The sequence below is a fragment of the Anolis carolinensis genome, chromosome 3 (genome assembly GCF_035594765.1).
Source record: "Anolis carolinensis isolate JA03-04 chromosome 3, rAnoCar3.1.pri, whole genome shotgun sequence".
Lineage (NCBI taxonomy): Eukaryota > Metazoa > Chordata > Lepidosauria > Squamata > Dactyloidae > Anolis > Anolis carolinensis.
The window spans coordinates 184,720,275-184,744,114 of record NC_085843.1 but is presented as its reverse complement, the minus strand read 5'-3'; the positions used below and the strand labels follow the sequence as shown (position 1 = coordinate 184,744,114).

The 23,840-nt window shown below is 39.4% G+C and overlaps 1 protein-coding gene across 1 annotated transcript; it reads left to right on the top strand.

Annotated features, from left to right (window-relative positions):
* The first annotated feature begins 2,201 nt into the window (after positions 1-2,201).
* On the top strand, positions 2,202-22,404 carry plau (plasminogen activator, urokinase). The gene is made up of 11 exons (XM_008114273.3): positions 2,202-2,371; positions 7,858-7,988; positions 8,570-8,627; positions 8,841-8,945; positions 10,240-10,414; positions 11,755-11,846; positions 12,303-12,498; positions 15,115-15,260; positions 15,976-16,116; positions 16,749-16,894; positions 19,209-22,404. Exons 2-11 carry the CDS (start codon positions 7,929-7,931, stop codon positions 19,395-19,397), a joined length of 1,308 nt encoding a protein of 435 aa, XP_008112480.2. The 5' UTR covers positions 2,202-2,371; positions 7,858-7,928; the 3' UTR covers positions 19,398-22,404.
* The last annotated feature ends 1,436 nt before the right edge of the window (positions 22,405-23,840 follow it).

The window sequence follows — 23,840 nt, the reverse complement described above, 5'->3', positions numbered from 1 at the left end:
CAAACATTGTTTCTAGTAGTGTATTCACATCTAGTTTGGCCCTCAGCCACACTGATCCCACCCAGGAATGGGAACCATTTTTTTCCCAGGAAAACACCAGAAGCCTCATTTGCTTGATATGATTTCCTGCATCCATTACCAGCACAGTAATCCCAGTATTTGGTGATCTGTTCCTTCTCAGAAGAAATGTTTACTGGGTCAGCGACATTAATGTCTGAGGGGAAGCTACTACATTTCTTTTCTAAAATATGTTGGGGATGGGGCAGTTGGGGACGGACTGATAAACCTGAGGTTTTCCATCTGTTGTTTGCTTGTTTAGCATCCTGTGCTTCCTCACAATGAAACATTTTAGAACATTTTGCATAAAGAACAAAATTTGAGGAAGTTACTTTATTTGCTGCACCGCCAGATTTCTCCAGCCAGCATGTACATCGTGCTTAGGGGATGATGATGATGATGATGATGATAATATGTAAATATGTAAAGCAAAGTGAAGAACCTGCTTTGATTGAAGTCAAAAATCAGAAACTCCTCAAAACACAGCAGACAAAGAATCAGTACAAGAAAACCACACTACAACCTAGAGCTGACAGCTGGCACAACAAAACATTGCATGGAAAGTTCCTTGACAAAATTGAAGGAAAAGCTGACAAGGAGAAGACCTGGCTATGGCTCACAAATGGGACCCTGAAGAAGGAGACAGAAGGCCTGATCCTTGCAGCCCAGGAGCAAGCCATCAGAGGCAATCAAGGCCAAGATCGAAAAATCAACTGATGACCCAAAATGCAGACTGTGCAAGGAAATTGATGAAACCATTGATCATATTCTCAGCTGCCGTAAGAAAATCGCACAGACAGACTACAAACAGAGGCATAATTATGTGGCCCAAATGATTCATTGGAACTTATGCCTCAAGTACCACCTCCCAGCAGCAAAGAACTGGTGGGATCACAAACCTGCAAAAGTATTTGAAAATGAGCACACGAAGATACTGTGGGACTTCCGAATCTAGACTGACAAAGTTCTGGAACACATGTTTAACATGCTGCGCCACTGGGGGCTTCAAGAGCTGCCCTCCCTTACAATAACAACAACAACCACAACAACAACAACAACAACAACAACTTTATTTTTATACTCCGCCTACATCTCCCCAAAGGGACTCGGGGCAGCTAACATGGGGCCAAGCCCAGGTAAACACACCAAACAGGATAAAATACATACATCATACAAAATAGACAAGATAAAATACAATTGTCCGCAATGACATAACAAAATAGGGGGGGGGGGGGAAACAAGAATGACATAATAAAACATAATGTAGAAACAAAACTAAGGTTAAACAAGAGTAAGGTGAGCCACACACACACACACATACACATACGTAAGTAAAAGTAAAGGTAAAGGTTTTCCCCTGACGTTAAGTCCAGTCGTGACCGACTCTGGGGGTTGCTGCTCATCTCCATTTCTAAGCCGAAGAGCCGGCATTGTCCGTGGACACCTCCAAGGTCATGTGGCCAGCATGACTGCATGGAGCGCCCTTACCTTCCCGCCGGAGTGGTACCTATTGATCTACTCATATTGGCATGTTTTCGAACTGCTAGGTTGGCAGGAACTGGGGCTAACAGCGGGTGCTCATTCCGCTCCTGGGATTTGAACCTGGGACCTTTTGGTCTGCAAGTTCAGCAGCTCAGCGCTTTAACACACTGTGCCACCACCAGAGGCCCATACACATACATACACAAGGTGATTCAGTCAATGGCTAGTGAAACACACTATAGAGGTGTGAAAACATATTTTTGTTAACATGTTATTGTCCTTGGCCATGTTGCTTTCATATCAACTACAATTTCCTCTTTCAAGCATAGGATATCTGTACATTTCTAAAAGGACTCAGAATATACTCAACGTCTTCAGAACATGTGCTTTGTGAAGATCTACCTCCAAATGCACAAAGCAGTGCCTATTCTGCACCTTTCCATAGTGAAACTGTAGTCCACGGCACCTCCGAATTCCCCACTGAGTCATTTATGAGACCATTGTTTGCAAAGAGTTAAATGCTGCTTTTTTTCTGAATTCTCCTGGTGAAAAGCTTCCTGCAAATGTGGAGTGGTATCATGCTTCTCATCAAGCTGGAATGCATCAGAGGCTACGGTCAACCAATCAGCGCTCTCGTTGTGGGTTTATATAGAGAAGGGATTGCCTCTGCAGAACAGGCGGAAAGCGAGCTGTGTTTAGATTGAGAGCAGTCAGAAAGGGAGCAGTGTTCAGATAGCTTCAGCACTAACGGACCTAAGTTTGCACTGCTGTTGCTGCTGATGTTGCTGTAACTGCACAGAGTCGGCACACTTTTGGCACTGTTTTTGAACTGGTAAGTGCAAGACTTTACATTTTAACTATATTTATTAAACCTAAAACTTTTTCTAAGAGGATAGTGTGCATGTGTATGAGAACCTTATAAAATCTAGAGATTTCCCCCCTAAATAAACGAGCCTGGACTTTATACAATAATAGTATGGCTCATCCTTTGTGACTGTTTCATGCAGGTAACTGCAGTGTACCAAATAAAACTACTATAAAGTAAGAGTGCCTGAAGCAATGTTTATGTGCATGTCTTCAAATCACCTTTTGATTTAGGGTGACTCAATGAATTTCATATAATTTTCTTAGAAAGGAATGTGCCTGAAATCAAATGTGTGTCTTATACAGTAGAGTCTCACTTAGCCAACATAAACGGGCTGGTAGAACGTTGGATAAGCGAATATGTTGGATAATAAGGAGAGATTAAGAAAAAGCCTATTAAACATCAAAATAGGTTATGATTTTACAAATTAAGCACCAAAACATCATGTTATACAACAAACTGGACAGAAAAAGTAGTTCATTACACATTAATGCTATGTAGTAATTACTGTATTTACAAATTTAGCACCAAAATATCACAATGCATTGAAAACATTGACTACAAAAATGCGTTGGATAATCCAGAACGTTGGATAAGTGAGACTCTACTGTATTTATAAAAGAAATCTGCATGTATTGGGGGCATGAATTCAGATGTTATTGTCCAACAGTGCATTCCAATTTTTCTCTGGCATCTTGTTAGCAAAGATAGCACGGTTTTTAATAGTGACTAATGTTTTTAAATGTTTAAATGTATTTTAATTTTAATGTCAATGTTTATTTAATTGGACATTGTTTTTAAGGCATTGAATTATTGTCTATGTATAAGCCGCCTTGAGTCCCCTTCAGGGTTGAGAGTATAGTATACATAAATATAGTAAATAAATAAATAAATAAATTGTTGTGTTTCTATTTTTTAGAAATACTTTTTGGGTTTTTTAAATACTTTGTTAGTTACATCTTTTCTCATTGTCCATTGAGATCTCACCCTATTTTAGACTTGAGAACACAGTATTAGCTTGAAGGAAGGATTGCTTTTTTATTTACATCACTCTGAAGTTACACTCATGAATTATAATTTTAAAATGTAATATGCCTCTGTGCATCTATCTGCCAATATTTTAATTATTAACTGTGCATGCAGACACAAAAGGCGCTCTTTTGCTTCTCTTCTGCATTTTCCTGCATCTTTGCCAAGGGGATGCAGTTTCCGGAGCTAAATGCTTTTGCCTGCCAGCCAAGACACAAAGGCAAGAAATATAAAAACCACCCTACATCAGGGTTGGGATGGTAGTCACTTAGCTCTGCCTCTTAAATTTCATGGCATTTTGCAGCTTTTTGAAGATTAGAATTTTAATAATAATAATAATAATAATAATAATAATAATAATAATAATAATAAATTAGACACTTGGGAAGTGTTCGACTTGTGATTTTGTGATACGAAATCCAGCATATCTATCTTGTTTGCTGTGTCATAAAATAATAATAATAATAATAATAATAATAATAATAATAATAATAATAATAATAATAACAACAACTTTATTTTTGTATTCTGTCTCCATCTCCCCGAAGGGACTCAGGGTGGCTCACATGGGGACAAGCCTGATCAACACAGTTAAAAATATAGCATAGTAAAATTGATTTTGGATTTTAGAAGCACCTGAGTCTTATATTCCTGCAAGTAATAGTACTAATGTTGGTCTGATAGGGCTCTGTGATTGGGTTCAAGATGCATTGGAGCACATGTCCAGCCTCCCATTATCTGCATTGCAGGCAGAATCAGAGACTGGACTGAACATTGCTGGGAAATGGTCAGGAGAGTGTAGCTTGGGACCCTTTCATTCATTCTATACAGTTACAGCTCTTTAATTGCCATGGTTCCATCCAATGGAATAGTGGGATTTATAGTTTGGGGAGAAACATTTTTCATTATCACCCAGAGAATGCACACATGGCAGTAAAGTAGAATCTATTCATTATAGTTGAGTGGTTGAACTGAGCTCCTACTGGTAGTACAGTCTCCAAGCTGCCTTCAGAAAGGAGCCAGTCTTCCCAAATTGACTGGAACAGGAAACAGCAAAGAAGCATGGCAAGGCTGTAGTAAAAGTATTGAGAGATCTGCCATTGGCACTTCTCAAGATTATTTCCAGTTGCAGAGCCCTAGCCTGTTTTCTGCAATGGGAATACAATGATTGTTGATGGTTTTCACAGCCAGAATCACTGGTGTGTTGTGTGGTTTCCAGGCTGTATGGCTGTGTTCTAGTAGCATTTCCTCCTGATGTTTCTGCCTGCATCATCCTCTGAAGATGCCAGCCACAGATGCAGGTGAAATGTCAGGAGAAAATGCTGCTAGAACATGGCCATTGAGACTGGAAATGCACCCCAATACAATGGTTCATTAAAATCAGGCTGGAAGAAGGTAAAGGTAAAGGTTTTCCCCTGACGTTAAGTCCAGTCGTGACCGACTCTGGGGGTTGGTGCTCATCTCCATTTCTAAGCCGAAGAGCCGGCGTTGTCCATAGACACCTCCAAGGTCATGTGGCTGGCATGACTGCATGGAGCGCCGTTACCTTCCCACTGGAGCGGTATCTATTGATCTACTCACATTTGCATGTTTTCAAACTGCTAGGTTGGCAGGCTGGAAGAAGGGCTCCCTAAAATATCAGTATCTAAGTGGACTAGAGCTGACCTGATGGAAAGATAATAATCTGGCAGAATGATGGCCATATGAATAAGTCCCAGAAATCTCAAGAGACAAGAAAAGCCATGATACAGCATATTCCCAGCCAGAACAGACTGTAATTAGAAAGCTTTTCTGCTCTCATAACATCGTTTTCTTGCAACCCAGTCCAACATATAGGAAGTTTAAGCTATAATGTTACTTGAATTTACTTACAAATAAGTGTGCACAGGACTGTGGTCTTAGGCTGCAGCCTAAAGCATGCTTATTTTATTATTTTAATTAAAATATTCATATCACGAGATCTCAGGGAGATAGAAAAACAACATAAGACAATGGAATACTAAAATAGTTTAATAGTCTGAAAATATTTAAAATAATATATCGGTGTATATCAAGTGCTGTGTCCTGGTAAGAGCATGAGCCTTGTGCTCTATGAGCCATGAATCACTGAATTTGTGGATACAAATTCTGTCCATATGCAGAGCTGTCTGCAACTGTGCTACTTCTCACTTTCAACCAAAGGATTGCTTGACTCGAGGTAGTGTTAGTTTAGTTTCTCAACCAAATTTGGCAACAGAAACACACTGTACTCATTTATTTTGCAATATCTTGCTGAAACATGCATCTTTGTCGCTACATGCAGACATGAAATAACCCCAGGCATTATAAGGATTTGTTCATCACTTTCCGGAGTCAGAAGTATTAGCTTGTGATGAACAACCTACTACTTAGTGTGCAAATGCGTTTTGTAAGAGAACACCATGTCAGTTTAAAACACACATTGACCTTTTGATATATATTATTTACACTATTTATACTTTGGAATTAAATGAATAAATTATTTATGATTAAAATGGTCTAAGAAACTTCAACATATTCTTAAGAATTTTTTTATATCCACCACACTCGCATGCATTTCTCCACAAAACTAAATCCCAGGGGCCATTCACACAATAGAATTATAGCACTGTCGTTCCATTTGAATTGCCATGGTTCCATCCTATGGGACCAAGTGATTCGTAGTTTGTTGAGGCACTGTAGTGGTCTGGTTGAGAATTATGATTATGATTGTGTGCCTACAAATTGTTCCTGATTTATGGCGACTCTATGGTGAGCATGTCATGGTTTTTCTTGGCAAAATTTGTTCAGAAGGAGGTTTGCCCTTGCTTTTCTCTGAGACTGAGAGCCATTCCAGACAAGTTCTATATCCCAGGATCTGATCCCAGGTTTTTTTGCTTTAAACTGGATTATATGAGTCCGCACTACCAGATAATCTGGGATAAACAGAAAACCTGGGATCAGATCCTGGGATATAGGTCCTGTCTAGAAGGGCCCTGAGAGAATGTTTCATGTCAAAGGTCTCCATACCTAAGCAAGGACTTGAAACTTGGTCTCCAAATACATCTTACAACACGGAAACTACTACCCCATGCTGCCTCTCAGGATTCTCCTCGCTAAACTGACGATCTCAGCATTCCATAGGACAGAATCATGCAGTTAAAGTAGAATAATAATATTATAGCAATATTGTGAATGGGCTCCCAATGAGTTCCACTGGATGTATTAAGGAGCCCCTGGTGGTGCAGAGGGTTAAACCACTGAGCTGCTTAATTTGCTGACCCAAAGATTGGAAGTTCAAATCTGTTGAGCGGGGTGAGCATCTGCTGGTAGCCCCAGCTTCTGCCAATCTAGCAGTTCAAAAACATGCAAATGTGAGTAGATCAATAGGTACCGCTCTGGTGGGAAGGTAACGGCACTCCATGTAGTCATGCCAGCCACATGACAGTGGAGGCGTCTACGGACATCACTGGCTTTTTAGCTTGGAAATGGAGGTGAGTACCAACTCCCAGAGTCGAACACAACTAAACTTAATACTAGGGGAAAACCTTTACCTTAAGTGTGTTTAGTATTACATTTCAGGTTTTAGCAATGCATTTCTCTGGGCTGGTATGCTCTTGTAGCTCGATAATGCAACTTAACGGTACTTCCGTGAAATTATGTTTCATAGAAATCCAATGAGACATTGGATCAGCAAATCCTTCAGTCTTTAGAAGCCAGGAAAGATATATAAGAACTCTGACAATAAATAGTCCAAGATTATAAAATAGAAAAGTTGAGGGGAAAATCTATGTATGATAGTAATTTCTTCTCTTGTGGAAAGTGTGGTACATTCCAAAATAATGTTTTTATTTCTTGCAGTTATGAAAAATGTGATGCTAGAGTATGCTATGCTAAAGAATAAAAGTGACAGGCATTGTTGTCCCAGTGTATAGCTATTTTAGTCTGCTGTCAGCCTATGTTGAGACAAGTTTTGCACATTTTTGAAGCTGGAAAACCTGTTTGTGGAAACTGCAGGCAACAACGATGTGATCTTTTTGGAAACAAACAACATCTACCACCTATTTGAATGATTATTCCCATATGATGGGCTGTGGCCATATTTGTGGGCCTGTAAAGTCTTGTGGGTTTGTCACCAGGCCTGCCACTACAAGCTGGAGGGAATACAATACAAGGCAATAAGGCAGTTCTTTATGTTGTCAAGTGGCCAACAGACACTTTCTCTTGATGGCCTCAATTGATGAAAATGGGATTCACAGTCTGGTTCAGTTTAGAGTTCAGAATGGACATCAAAGAGAAAAGCAGCTTTGCTGGTTATCACATCGCCCACAAACTGCAAGAATGTTCAAGTTATGACACAGAGAAAAACAATATAGCTCAATTGTTGCCCCATATTACATGCCTGATTGTTTTTTCTTTCTTTTTAGAAGCCAATAGAAAAAGAAGAAGGAAAAGGCTGAACAAAACCGCTGAAAATAGGAACTTCTTAACCAATACAATGAAGTCACTCATTGTCATCTCAGCAATGCTGAGTGTTCTTGTCCCAACCAGAGCATCAGTAAGTGTTGCAACTAATGGGAACTCCAACCGATTGATTTCCATTTTTGACCATAAATGCAAAGCTTCCCCTTTTCTCTCTTGGCCCAAACCTATTTTTAGTCCCCTTTGTCCTTTTTGTTTACTGTGTGTATACATGATTTTAGAACATGTTCGAAAATGTTGTCATAACCAGCCAGTTTACAGATCTATGTGAAAGCAATTTGTGGATTTAATTCCGTCCTTCATGTTGTAACATCCCAACCATTGCTTCACTATTTTCCCCACAAAGGATGTCTTCCACTAGTATTCTCCTGCTCCCATCATTGTTCTTGAGAGCATATTTTAGTTCCAACTTTTCTAGTGCCCTTTCCTTCTCTTACATTTTCAAGCCACCAATTCTTTTGACTTCCTTTACCCATTTCTCCATACCCTATTTATGATCATCAATGTTAATTCCACTAGTATAGAATGGAAATGGGAATCTCCTTTTCATGTTTATTGCAAGAGAAATCAAATAGGAGAAAAGAGGTCAAATTGGTGCTGCTACAGTCTCTATCCTTCCTTTCAAATAACTGGTTTTCTCTTATTGTTCTTTCTTAGTCTCACCATTGGCTGACATCACACAAGCTAGGAAGTAAAACAAAATATGAACACAAAGGTAAACAAAGCTTTTTGTTACTGACTGAAAAGTCTGTTTTGACCGAGCGCCAAACTGCTTGCTGTTACTTGTTGGATGGTGGGGCCACTAGATTTTAGTACTTGTGTTTACATGCAATATGAGATTTGGTGCACAATGTGGATTATTGTGTAACATATATCGCATGGATTTGGATTTTATATAATGTTCTTTCTTGAAATGTCTTGTTTATAGGTTGTAACTGTTTAAATGGAGGGACATGCATCACTTATCACCTCTTTTCTCGAATGAAACGCTGTGTGTGCCCTGAAGGATACAGTGGAGATCACTGTGAAATCGGTATGTGTTGTTGTTGTTGTTGTTGTTGTTGTTGTTGTTGTTGTTGTTGTGTGCCTTCAAGTCAACTTAGTTTTCTTTTCAAGATTGATTCAGAGGAGGTTTTCCATTGCCTTCATCTTAGACTGAAAGACTTGATCAAGATGGCTCAGTGGGTAGCTTCAACAATGGGAACTTTAAAAACCTACAAGACACCAACAAGTCTCCCATTTCCCAAAACAGATGAGATCCTTAAAGCCAGTATTTGAAAACACACTATAGAATAGTGAGCATATATGTGATAAAAGTTTGTACTGGCCCTCTGAAATAATGCTTGGCTGTCCGATGGGATTTGGCTTTTTTGTATTAAAGGTATATGAATTCTCAAAGCCCCCTTTGCCTCTTCTCACCTAAAGACAGCAAAGAGGTGCTAAACTCCATCTTATTTTGAGCCCTCAAACATTGTCCATTTTATCTAATTTGTATTGCTATTTCACTCCACTATAATTATAGAATGCATTGCTCCTACAATTTGTGTCATAATAATCTGATGTTGAAATATTTTAAATTGTCCTGCTTGTACAACAGCTGCAAAACAGAACACCCTTCCTATTGAGATGCCCCTGACTGAATGAAAATTATTTTCCCCATATCTTTCTTCAAATATAGAGCTAGCATTATTTTTCCACACTGCTTCTAATTCTTGATGTGTGCATTGGTGATTTTTAAATTTATACTACATTTAAGGAATTGGCCTCCGGTGGCACAGTGTGTTAAAGTGCTGAGCTGCTGAACTTGTGGACCAAAAGGTTGCAGGTTTAAATCCGGGGAGCGGAATGAGCGCCCGCTGTTAGCCCCAGCGTCTGCCAACCTAGCAGTTCGAAAACATGCAAATGTGAGTAGATCAATAGATACCGCTCCGGCGGGAAGGTAACAGCGCTCCATGCAGTCATGCCGGCCACATGACCTTGTAGGTGTCTATGGACTACGCCAGCTCTTTGTCTTAGAAATGGAGATGAGCACCAACCTCCAGAGTCGGACACGACTGGACTTAACATCAGGGGAAACCTTTACCTTTAACTTAAGGAATTGGTTAGTTGTAACAAACCTTAGTATTAGTCAATTGAACTGGATGTCTTAAAAATGGCCATATACATTCTGGCATATTATGATCATGTATTATGCTTTAGATTAAATATTTGGATGCAAGTCACTTTGCTCTACAGATGGTGTAGAAAAGGGCAAATATTTCTGACATAGAGGGTTATTAATTACTGATTGGCAGTCAGTATTGACAATCACCTTGTTTCCCCATCAGATAATGAAAGTCGCTGTTACAGTGGCAACGGGGAGGACTACAGAGGTACCATGTCTGTGACTGCAAATAATGAAAGGTGTCTGGAGTGGAGTTCCCACATACTTCGGAGATGGCATTACAATGTGGACAGGCAGGATGCCATGGAGCTTGGATTAGGCAAACACAACTACTGCAGGTAAATAAAAGAATACGTGTTCAACACAATGCTTTCTGTTCTCATTGCAGTTACCATATGGTAGAATATGACACATTCCTCAAAAACAATAACTGTGATACACATATTCTTCTGAAAATCGGTGTCTTGGTCAAAAGTTCTGGTGCTTAATTTCTTATTTCTTTATTGAGACTGATAGGGATATGATATGGTGCTTTTAGGGCAACCAGGTATAAAGGGTAGCTCTGTCTCTGACATTGAGAAGAAGTGGGAACATTGACTGGGACACTTTAAGCTGTTGAAAATCGTCCTTTGGGAATCGTTACAAGTACCAGAACTTTATGGTCCTCCAAAAACAGTAGGTGCTTTGTGCAATGAATGCTCTGAAATATGTTAACAAAAATCGGCCAGAATTCTGGATCTGCTAATTAATTACATATCCTTAACTACTTAACTAAGGAGCCCTGGTGGTGAAGTGTGTTAAAGCACTGAGCTGCTGAACTTGCAGACCGAAAGGTCCCAGGTTCAAACCCTGGGAGCGGCGGGAGCGGCCGCTGTTAGCTCCAGCTCCTGCCAACCTAGCAGTTCGAAAACATGCAAATGTGAGTAGATCAATAGGTACCGCTCCGGCGGGAAGGTAACGACGCTCCATGCAGTCATGCCGGCCAAATGACCTTGGAGTTGTCTACGAAAAACGCCGGCTCTTCGGCTTAGAAATGGAGATGAGCACCAACCCCCAGAGTCAGACATGACTGGACTTAACGTCAGGGGAAACCTTTACCTTTTACCTAACTACTTAACTTAATTAAGTGTACTTAACTATACAATGAACTGTCTTCTCCTCATGTTGCAAATATGGAAAAGTGCCCCATCCTACTTTATCGGTTGCATGGGGTGAAGAAACTCCATTCTGGTGGCATAAAATCCTGTTTACTACTCATAACAGATCTGTCTGTTTCAAGATAACAAATACATTTTGCTGTAGGCAGTCTACTTCATTGGGTAATTTTACTTCAGATGTGTGTGTGATGTAAAGATAGTGATGGAAAAGCTGAAGGGTGTGATGTAAAGAGTGAAGGAGTTCAGTAAAAATACTGCAAGAAATGATGATTACCATAACAATGATTGATTCCAAGATGTGGATGTTTATAAGAGGGGCATCACTTAATTAATTCATTTGTTATCATTAAACACACTGTCCTCGTTGAAAACCACATGAAATTGATTTGCATCTCTCTTGAGTTTATTCCAGTTAGCTTGTAATGCGGGTAAAGCTTAATTCTGTCATTTGTTAATTTGAAGAGATTTCTGATCTTGCTGAAGATCGGTCTCTCAAAAGACAACATTCTTCTGTTTTCCAGAAATCCAGATGGTCAATCCAAACCATGGTGTTATGTTTGGAAAGGATATCGAACCACTGAGACCCCCTGTGATATTCCCACGTGTGAAAGAGGTAAGTTGTCAACTTTGCAGAGTGCCAAGTGTTGTGAATCTAAAAATAAAGGCAGTTTACATTACGAAAAATCCAAATCCTTTTTCAAGAAACAAAAAATTCTGTGATCTGAGAATCGAAGCCTGGTCTCCTGAGTCACAGGTCAAACACACTATATCATACTGGCTCCTTATACATACCCAACCTAATGCGATGGACACAGTGGGTTACCAGATTTTAAGTGTAGGATTCGGTGGAATTTAGTAAATATGATGAAGTGGTAAGAGAGGTTTCATTCTTTATGGTGGAACCCATGAATAGTAGCATCATACTAACATTTTTATGCCAAGCATGTACGGCATAAAAGGAAACTCATGCTTAATTATTTTGGGCACCATTGGTTTTTATTTGCCGTTTATTGTACTTTGTTGGTTTTTTGCAAGGTAAAAACATTGGAGCTTTTTCTCTCATTCACAGAATCAACTTGTGGCCAAAGGAGCCTCAGAAAGACCTTTAAGATTGTGGGTGGACATAAGGCAGCTATTGAATCTCAGCCTTGGATAGCAACAATCTTCCAGTCTACGAGGAACAGAGGTTACAATCGTTTCCTTTGTGGTGGTAGCCTCATTGATCCATGCTGGGTCCTTACAGCAGCACATTGTTTTGAAAGCAGGTAAGTGCTCTATTATCAGCTTTTTTCATTTTTAGATGGACGTTCATTAGACAGAAGTAGAGCCAAAGACATTTTCACAGGGTTGCACACATTCCACATGCTTATGGTAATATAATGGGCTCTTCAGACTTTGGGACTGTTGGACCTTTAGAATTGTCAGAAATGTCACAGGTGCTGTTATACAATAGCTGTCATGGGGAATGCCCATTTTCAAAATATCTGGTGTGATGGTATGTCACATTTCATGAAAAGGCAACCAAATATAGTGCTATGATTCCACTTTAACTTCTGTGGTTCCATCAGTGGAGTCCTGGGATTGGCTGTTTAGAGAGCAGCATTTAGTATTCTCAGCCAGAGAGAGGTCATCCAGACCTTCATCTGACTAAGAACCCCAGGATTGTATAGATGGAACCATGGCAGTTAGTGGAATAACAACACTTTAATTGTGGAGTGTAAATAGGCCCCTGATGAGGCCAAAGGACAAGAATCTTGTTCAAGAGCCCAAGTATATAGTTCCCCTGAACATCAGAGAATTCTCTTAAATGCAACCTAAATAAGAACTAGTATGGCAACCTAAATGAGAACTAGCATGGTTTGAGAGTTGACTATAACTCTGAGACCAAGGTTCAAATCCCAACTACGTCATGAGATCCACTGAGTTGACCTAGAGGAGCAAATTAATCTCTCACCCTCAGATAATAATAATAATAATAATAATAATAATAATAATAATAATAATAATAACAACAACTAGTTGAGAAACCGACGAAACCATTAATCATATCCTCAGTTGCTGTAAGAAAATCACAAGACTACAAACAGAGGCCCAACTATGTGGCCCAAATGATTCATTGGAACTTATGCCTCAAGTACCACGTCCCTGTAGCAAAGAACTGGTGGGATCACAAACCTGCAAAAGTATTGGAAAATAAGCACGCAAAGATACTGTGTGACTTCCAAATCCAGACTGACAAAGTTCTGGAACACAACACACCAGACATCACAGTTGTGGGGAAGAAAAAGGTTTGGATCATTGATGTTGCCATCCCAGGTGACAGTCGCATTGACGAAAAACAACAGGAAAAACAACAGCCGCTATGAGGACCTTAAGATTGAACTTCAAAGACTCTGGCAGAAACCAATGCATGTGGTCCCAGTGGTGATGGGCACACTGGGTGCCGTGCCAAAAGATCTCAGCCAGCATTTGGAAACAATAGAAATTGACAAAATTACGATCTGCCAACTGCAAAAGGCCACCCTACTAGGATCTGCACACATCATCCGAAAATACATCACACAGTCCTAGACACTTGGGAAGTGTTCAACTTGTGATTTTGTGATACAAAATCCAGCATATCTATCTTATTTGCTGTGTCATAATAAAATAATAACAACAACAACTTTATTCTTATACCCCGGCTCCATCTCCCTGAAGGGACCCGGAGCGGCTTACATAAGAAAAACGGTCCATAAATTTAAAACACAATATAAGGGCAAAGGCATGCTTTCTGAGCAACTCTTGCCAACAAAACCCTGCAAAAGGATTTGCCTTAGGATCACCACGTTGGAAATGACCTAAAGTCATATAACAATAAGCAAACTGAGAAGAAACCTATATTATAGAAAGTCAAAGCAGTGAAACCAACTAACAGATTACATGACCATGATCCTGGCCTTATAGTAAACCCAGTTGTTTTTGAACTCACAGTAGTTTATGTCATTCTGTATCATATACATACCAGCATACAATCTCTCTCTCTCTCTCTTGCATATATTTTGAGCAGAACCTATATGGTAATCTATCAGGAGTGCTTGGATTATATTTTCCTGCATAGCTGGTGGTTGGATTGCATGTCTTATGTGATCTCTTCCAATATGAGTCTATACACAGACAGATAATTAAATGAGGGATATGGTGAATCCATTGATCTGAAGAAATTTAGTGCTACATAACTCAGAATCACATTTTGTGTGTAAAAATATTTCTACTTGTAGCTGGATCAGAATTTAATGTTTTTAATATGTACATATGTTTTAAAGGGAGATTAGCTATGAGGGCACTGGGCCTTGGTACCCACAGTGGTTTGGTTCCAGGACCTCCTGTGGTTACCAAAAGCCATGGATGTTCAACTACCATTAAATACACTGATGTAATAAAATGGCATTGCTTATATAAAATGGAAAACAACTCAAAACAGTGCTGGAGCAAGCCTGAGGTTCTATGAAATAGGAGGAGGTTACAGCAGGGTATGCCTACTACATCAGGATAGTGCTTGGCAAAATCAGAATTTGCTTTTTGAACCCCCTCCCCCCAACAGTTTAGTCCTGTGCATTTGAAGCTTTGCATTTATGGTCAAAAAAGGGAAATCAGTCAGTTGAAGTTCCCATTAGTTGCACAACCCATTGATTTGGAGGGCCAATAATACTTGTATTTCTTTTCTTTCCTAAAAAAACCTGAAGACTAATGAAGAAAAAAAATCAAAATTATATTATAAATTATTTATATTAATGAGAGAAAGGTAAATATGGCAAAAGAGAATAGTAATGTGTTTTTGAAAACAATTCCACCAAAATCTACCAGGAATTCATCGTTTGTTTGTTTTTTCTTTTGCTCAGAACTTTCGACACATCCAGATTAAGTATCATCCTCGGAAAGTCTGCACTGAATGTTACCGATGCAGAGGAGCAAAGTTTTGCTGTCGACAGGCTTATCATTCATGAGGGATATTCAGAACAAAGAGGGGACTATGATAATGACATTGGTAAGACCCAAGTTAACTATTACAAAGTCAGTGAACATTTTTTCTTATTATTAACAACACTTGCCTGGATCTCGATATAGCCACATCTAGAGTAAATCCATCAAGTTCAATGGGATTTATCTGGTCACAACTAACGTAAGATGTATATGTTTTGACAGATCTATTCATAATGTGAGGGAGCCCCGGTGGCGAAGTGTGTTAAAGCACTGAGTTGCTGAACTTGCAGACCGAAAGGTCCCAGGTTCAAATCCCGGGAGCGGAGTGAGCGCCCGCTGTTAGCTCCAGCTTCTGCCAGCGTAGCAGTTCGAAAACATGTCAATGTGAGTAGATCAATAGGTACCGCTCCGGTGGGAAGGTAACAGCGCTCCATGCAGTCATGCCGGCCACATGACCTTGGAGGTGTCTACAGACAACGGCGGCTCTTCGGCTTAGAAATGGAGTTGAGCACCAAGCCCCAGAGTCAGACATGACTGGACTTAACGTCAGGGGAAACCTTTACCTACCTTTAGACTTTGCAATCTAACTTATTGTTTGAGGGCAACAACCACAGAGATGAGTGAGATGAATGTGAGAAAATGCAGTATATTAACAAAATACATGCTCTTGTCTGGAAAAACAATTGGAATTGGTAACTGTGCACATTTATTATTCTGTTTTAGTCAGACCCAATTATGGAAGACACCCTATTTAATGCACATACTTTATTTTTGTTTAGCTCTAATAAGGATCAGATCATCCACTGGCCAGTGCGCAGAAGAGACACCCGTTGTCAAAACAATCTGCTTGCCACCTCGAAATTTACAACTGAGTGAAAATTTCCAATGTGAAGTTTCCGGCTATGGGAAAGAAAATAAGAGTAAGTGGGTGCTTTTTCCACTTCTATTGTTTCAAAACTATGCTGCTTGTGTAGTATGTGTGAATGGCACTCTATGGAGATAGGTTGTGTGTAAAACTTTCCTGCTCCATCTCCTGTTCTAGATGAAGAAATGAATATTCTGTTTGGAATATTAAGTTTGTAAATTTAATAATGTATTTGATGTAATGCTACTCGTAAGGTTTAGGAGTTCAATCAAACATTTTACTGTCACGGAGACTAACTGGCTGATATGGAAAGCAAATTGTGTGCAATAGTACTCTCTCACTTGAGTTCTCTTGCAAGATTCAGAGGCATTCTGCTTCTGATTTTGGACATGACATATAGCCATCATAAATACTTCTCTCTGAACAATTTTGTGGCTCAGCAGGGATTTGAAGGCATTCATTAAGGCAGACGAAGGCCTCTTCTACATTACCCTATAATCCAGATTATCTGCTTTGAACTGGATTATATGAGTCTACACTGCCATATCATTCAGTTCAAAACAGATAATCTGGATTTTATATGGCAGTGTAAAAGGGGCCTAAGAAATGTGTTTCATTCTGTGAAGAAATAAGTAGCAATTTCATTGAGAAAGGTACCAATACTAATGTTGTGCCTCTTGTTTGCAGCTGAAATTTACTACTCAAGGATACTAAAATCAACATATGTGAAAACGCTATCTCAGTCCAAGTGTCAGAAGTACTATGAAGGCCGCACAGTGAATGGCAACATGTTCTGCGCTGCCGATAAAGACTGGAAGACTGATTCGTGCAAAGTAGGTTTTCTCATATACCCTTTGGAATGTCGTTGCCAATGTAATCCATGTGATCAAAATACTTCTCCCCAGTGCATAGCTAGAGCACTTTATTGGACTAAATTCCATCTCACCCTATAACTAAGGCGCTGTTGAACTGCATATTTGTGCAATAAGAAGCATAACTTATTCCGACAGGTAACCCTGTTTCATTGTATCTTAGCAATGTGGTGATGATGGACTCCTTAGTATCTATTTTCCATCATAAGATCTTATCATAAGATCTATCTTATGATAGGCCTCTATGGCCTAGGGGATAAAAGCCTTGTGACTTGAAGGTTGGGTTGCTGACCTGAAGGCTGCCAGGTTTGAATCCCACCCAGGGAGAGTGCGAATGAGCTCCCTCTATCAACTCTAGCTCCATGCGGGGACATGAGAGAAGCCTCCCACAAGGATGGTAAAACATCAAAAAACATCCGGGTGTCCCCTGGGCAATGTCCTTGCAGACGGCCAAATTTCTCACTCCAGAAGCAACTCCAGTTGCTCCTGACACAAAAAAAAGGGAATCGTTCAATTAAAACAATATAAACAATTGAGTATGAATGCCTCTGCCTTCAGGCATTTCAAGGATGATGATGGCAAACTTCTGGGGATAGTGTGAGTGGGAGTTTGGGGGCTGTCTAGTTCTTAACTGTAATTTTATTATATTTTGATTTGTATGCTTCATGACACAAATATGTAATTGTTTATTATTAGTTATTACACACATTCCCTTATTTTTGAGTTGGTATTGTGTCATGTCAGCTGGCTTGAGTTCCTATATTGGGGAAAAGGCAGGATGATGATAATAATAATTATAATACCGTATATACTCGAAGATGAGACGAGTTTTTCAGCCCTTATTTATAAGCTGAAAAAGCCTCCCCCGGCTTATAATCGGGTGAAGGTCGAGGCCAGCAACAGAGCCTGCAGGCTATTGCTTGCAATATGTGATCTATTTCTCTCTTCTCCCTACCAGTGTGTTTTCTTTTGCAAAGCCTCCCAAGCTCTTAATCATGGGAATGTTTTGTAAAGAGAAAGACACCCTTGCAAGTCAGGAAGAAGAAAAATATATATTCATTAATCTTATGAAAGCATTTCCCCCTGAAATATTTGTTAAACTCTTTTACAGATATATAGGCATTAACCCCTTGCAAGCTTTTGCCATCTCTTTGTACCTTTATATGTGTACATATCTATATACATTAATTTTATATATGAATTTGCCCTCATATGTTTGCAGGTCTTTGCAAATCCTTTATACATATAGATCCATGTACCGGTGTATCTGTAGCCATACATGTACATTATTTTTATATATGAATTTACCCTTATATGTTTGCAAGTCTCTACAAATATCTATATAAAGAGAGATGTCTGGATATATTCTTACCTACCTATATATAGGGCTTGCAAATATTACAGGGGGGAAATGAATACACAAAAATCTATAGACATGTCTAGATAGATATGAATATATATAAATATATATATATATGGCTTGCAAATATTGTAGGGGAAATGCACACACACACATACAGAGGGGATTTGCAAACGTTTCAGGGGGAAATGCATATGTGAAATTAGCGTCTATAATTATAGATCTATATCTAGTTCTGCATTATTTATATAAGCATTGAATGTTTGCCTGTTACTATGTTGGAAGCCGGCCTGAGTCCCCATGGGGAGATAGAGTGGGATCCAAATGGAGTTTTATTATTATTATTATTATTATTATTATTATTATTATTATTATTATTATTATTAGGTTATTGTTGATACCATATTGTTTTTGTTGCCCCTACTTTTCTACTTATAGAGCTAGTTTACTGTTTTTCTTTGAAATACGGTAAATATTCAAAAACATTTAACCTACTAATGCCTCGATTAATGAAATGAAATTTTATTGGTATCTATTTTTATTTTGAAATTTACCCATAGCTGCTGCATTTCCCACCCTCGGCTTATACTCAAGTCAATACGTTATCCCAGTATTTTGTGGTAAAATTAGGTGCTTTGGCTTATATTCGGGTCGGCTTATACTCGAGTATATAATCACAATACAATTCCAGATAAAGCAATACATAATTTAAATGGGATTAAAAAGTCTGCTTTAACTTGGTGCATAAAGCAAATGCTTGTGTTTACGAGGGCATATGTGGGATAAGCACGCAAACAACAGAATTTGCTGACTATGTGACTTTCTCTTCTTAATCTCAACTTTGACTGAACATCATATATTCTGCAACCAGTTTGGGAATACTAACCATGGCTCCTATGTTGTTTTCCTTGCCAGGGAGATTCTGGTGGCCCCCTTATTTGCGAGTACAGAAACAAGCTGATGCTGTATGGGATTGTCAGCTGGGGTGAAGGCTGTGCCGAAAAAGAGAAGCCCGGAGTCTACACAAGGGTGACCGAGTACCTCCCTTGGATTGAATCCCATATGAATGGAGTTAATTTCAAAAGTTACTACTTTCCCAAATGAAGATAGAGGATTTCCTTGAAGCATGGGGTTAACCATATGCTTAAATCACAGAACTGAGCCAAGTCATGTCACAGTGCATTGAAACTCAGAGTCTTGTCTTGGGATATTCTTCCTGTTTCAAAGCGACCCTTTTCTATTCTCTTGGGCTGAATGGTTACCATTTGCACCATTTTGCCTGAAGTAGAATTCTGTAGCCATCACTGTGAACGGTGGAAGGGCCTTTCTATGGAAAAGCAGCAACAATATTTAACATTTAAAGAAGAGGTCTTTTTACACTCTACAGGCTACATTATGACCAAGAGTCAGTATTATATTATGCCAGTAGTTTTTTTAAAATGCAGTTTTAAGATCAGTTCACAATGTCCCATTGGTTTGTGCCCTCCTGAGAAACACAGATGTCCATTGTACTCAATGGGCTTTAAAGAAGCTTGCCTTATTACTTTCTATGAGAGTTAAATGACTTCAGTTTTCAATGGATCCCCAAATCTGGAAACAGTTTTGAGGACAACTCAAAGGAAAAATCCAGGCTGGGCTGGGAGGCAGGCAAGTGGTTTGTGGGTATCTGTCAGCACTTGAGTCCTGCTAAAAGTAGAGTGAAGCAAGTATTTAGATACAAGAAATGTTCTTGAAATAGTTGACTTTCCCATGATGTACGTTGTCCTTTACACTTAACAGGGCTTCTATGTTTTTAGTTCAGATTTTTTTAAACCATGGTAGAAAGACTGTTCTAACTTGCATGAAATTAAGGTCAAGAAATTGAGTTGTCCATAAGGTTTTTTTAATTGTATCAGAGCGAGTCGCTTCTGGTGTAAGAGAATCAGTCGTCTACAAAGACGTTCAAGGGATGCCCGGATATGTTACCATCCTGCTGGGAGGTTTTCTCATGTCACTGCATGGGAAACTAGGGCTGACAGATGGGAGCTCACCCCATCTCGCAGATTCAAACTGCCAACCTTCAGGTCAACAGTTCAGTCTGCACCACTTCACCACTGCGACCCCGTCCACAGGGTCAGTTGTCGAAAGGTTGAGGTTTGCGGCTCTGCAAAGCAGTTACAAGAGCATCACTTGCAAATTCATGCTGTTTCATTGGTGTTCCTAAGAATAGACTTTGCAAAAGACTCCAAAGTTCCTTAACTAGCACAAACATTTTCCAAATTATTCCTATTACTCAAATGCTCATAGTTTTGATTGATTGTACAATAGTGAAGTTATTTCTGCTTGGCCAAGATAACTCGATGAGTTAATAGGAAAGCAGGGGATTGAACCACAAGGTGCCACGTCTAAGTTCCTCAGGCTAGTCACTGAACAGAATGCCTCTTAGTAGGAGATACTAGGAAGTGCAAACCCTGAGTTGTGCTTCATTAATATAGTACGACCCCCATATCCATGCGGGATACACTCCCAGATTTGACATGGATATAATAAACTGGATAATAGAGAACTCCATTGAAATGAAGGACTTTAAGAATGCAGAGTCACACTAGATATCATGTTTTGTTGGACATGGATAAATGAAACTGCATGTGACAGTTTTGTGGATACAGGGGTGCTACTGTACTATTTTGGAGTACTTAAAATATTAACCTGCCCAAACACTTCTTGCATTTTAATTTTATTTTGCAGTGAGAAATTGGTACAACCTGAATGTCACCTGTAAAACATTTTTTAAAGCAGCAACTTTCAGGCGAACAAGTTTGGTTTCTAAAGGAAATATACATTTCAGGTTTAGCAAATACAAATCCACAGAAATTACTGGGATTTGGAAAAAGAGCACTGTATTATCATATGGCGGGGCCTCTGGTGGCATAGTGTGTTAAAGCGCTGAGCCGCTGAACTTGTGGACCAAAAGGTCCCAGATTCAAATCCCGGGAGCAGAATGAGTGCCCGCTGTTAGCCCCAGCTCCTGCCAACCTAGCAATTCGAAAACATGCAAATGTGAGTAGATCAATAGGTACCGCTCCGGCGGGAAGGTAATGGCGCTCCATGCAGTCATGCCGGCCACATGACCTTGGAGATGTCTATGGACAACACTGGCTCTTCAGCTTAGAAATGGAGATGAGCACCAACCTCCAGAGTCGGACATGACTGGACTTAATGTCAGGGGAAACCTTTACCTTTACCTATTATCATATGGCACTCTTCTGGTATGTTGACATTAACACAGTCTCTTTGAACACTTGGTTTCCTACTTAAGGTCTCATCTTTACCTCTGTAGATCAATGACAGCATTTCATCCATCAACATGTTATATAGACACTTTAATGATATTATTCTCCTAAATAAAGCACTGATGAATTAAGATACAAGTGAGTATAAGGCATCACACAAAACAAGGTTAGGTATCTTGGCGCCATCTGGAGTCAAAGAACTTGGCTTATATTGGGATAAGAAGAACTGTAGTCCAAAACACCAGAAGTGGTTGCCTATATCTCATGTATCTCATAGCTAGATTAGAGATTTGAACTGGTTTAACAGATTCCCTCTTGAGAAAAACTTGGAACTGTAATATTGAGAGGCAGTACAGATGTGGACAAGGAGCCCATCTTAAAACATATTCAGAGCTCTCCCAACAACAGTTCACAGAATCCCATGCAGGAGATTGCAAGTGACATGAAAGTAATACACTTTGGCCATAGAGCTATGACCATGGTTTTGCTATCAGGTTATCTCATTCTTATTAGAGGGATCCCCTCATGTATTTCCATTTCTGAAAGCCTTTACAAAGCTTGCAAAGTCTTACACTGTGAACATAGAGAACAGAGGGATGGGCTTTAGCAAACGTGGGTGCTCCCTTATAACAAAGAATGTTTGTAAATATATTGTTCAGCAGTTGAATTGTTTTCTAAGACTCAAACAGTAGACAGGTTTTAAATGTTTTTTTATTCAATGAACATATGTATGTGGGGGGGCTGGAACCCCTACTTTTATTTAAGGTTTTTACTGTATTTAAGTTATTCTCTGTGGATCTCAGGTTTTGAAGGTCAATAAAATATCACCGATATATGGAGTTCTCTGTTTTATTGCCATTGATTTGAGGGTACTGTGTGTTTTATTTGTGACTTGTTTACATTGCCAAATAATACAGTTTAAAATATATTCTATTGTCAGTGTAGGCGCATATAATGCAGATTGAACTGGTTTATATATGAGTCTACATTGCCATATAATCCAGTTCAATGCAGTTAATCTGCATTCTGAAACTGCATTATATGACCCAGATAACTATGTCTTATTCTGAAGGCATACTACATTACTACTACATGTATATCCTGCCCTTTTCACCCCGAAGGGACTCTACATATTTAAGAAAGTCCAATAAGTCAAGAAATACATACATGTATTATGAATACATAACCTAGAATTACTATTTCCAGTTGGTTCAGGAAAAGGTTGCCTTTGCTTTTCTCTGAGGCTGAGGGAACAACTTGCCCACAATCATTCAGTGAATTTTCATGGTCAAGTGGATATACAAACCTTGGTCTTCCCATGCCTTAGTTCAGCACTCAAACCACTACACCATAATGACTCCAGTCAGACATATGCCATCATAATTCATGAATCTGACTTACGTTGTCATATTTCTCCAATAGAATGTCTTTTTTTCTAAATAATTGACCACATGCATTCTCAGGTGTTCAAGTTAATTTTTTTAGAAACGACCACAAGCGATGTACAATATGTAAGGTGCAGACACCCTTGCCAGAACCCTGTGTTGGTGCACTATAATAGTGTAACTACACTGGCATAGAAAGCGAAAAAATAAAGAATAAGGCTGCAGATATAGTAGCTGTGGCGCTACTATACACTTATTGGGTGCCAGGATATTTATTTATTTATTTATCTACAGTATTTATATTCCACCCTTCTCACCCCAAAGGGGACTCAGGGCGGATCACATTATATACATATAGGGCAAACATTCAATGCCCATATACACATAGAACCGAGACAGAGACAGACACAGAGGCAATTTAACCTTCTCCTGAGGGGATGTTCGATTCTGGCCACAGGGGGAAGCAGCTGCTTCATCATCCACTGTAACGGCACTTCCTCATTCCAACATTGTAAATTAGTTAAATTTGCCTCCCCACTTTATAAGTGGTACCTTATTTCCTACTTGATAGATGCAACTATCATTCGGGTTGCTAGGTTAGCAACGAGCAGGGGCTGTTTTTTTTTAATTGATGGGTGCTCACCCCGCCACAGGCTGGCCTCGAACTCATGACCTCATGGTCAGAGTGATTTATTGCAGCAGGCTGCCCACCATCCTGCACCACAGCCTGCGCCACATCTTGTCTATTTTTCCCTGAAACCATTGTGCAAACCCAGAAACAGCACAACTTGTTGTAGAAAACATAAAAAAAAACCCAACAATAATAGTAAAACTTGATTTGTATTCTACCCTATCTCCCCAAGGGGATTCAGGGCGGATTTCAACATACA

Coding starts and splice junctions, on each gene's coding strand:
- plau (XM_008114273.3), top strand. CDS start 7,929: ATGAAGTCACTCATTGTCATCTCAGCAATGCTGAGTGTTCTTGTCCCA. Junction 8,628..8,840: donor AACAAAATATGAACACAAAG/GTAAACAAAGCT, acceptor TCTTGTTTATAG/GTTGTAACTGTTTAAATGGA. Junction 8,946..10,239: donor TGGAGATCACTGTGAAATCG/GTATGTGTTGTT, acceptor TTTCCCCATCAG/ATAATGAAAGTCGCTGTTAC.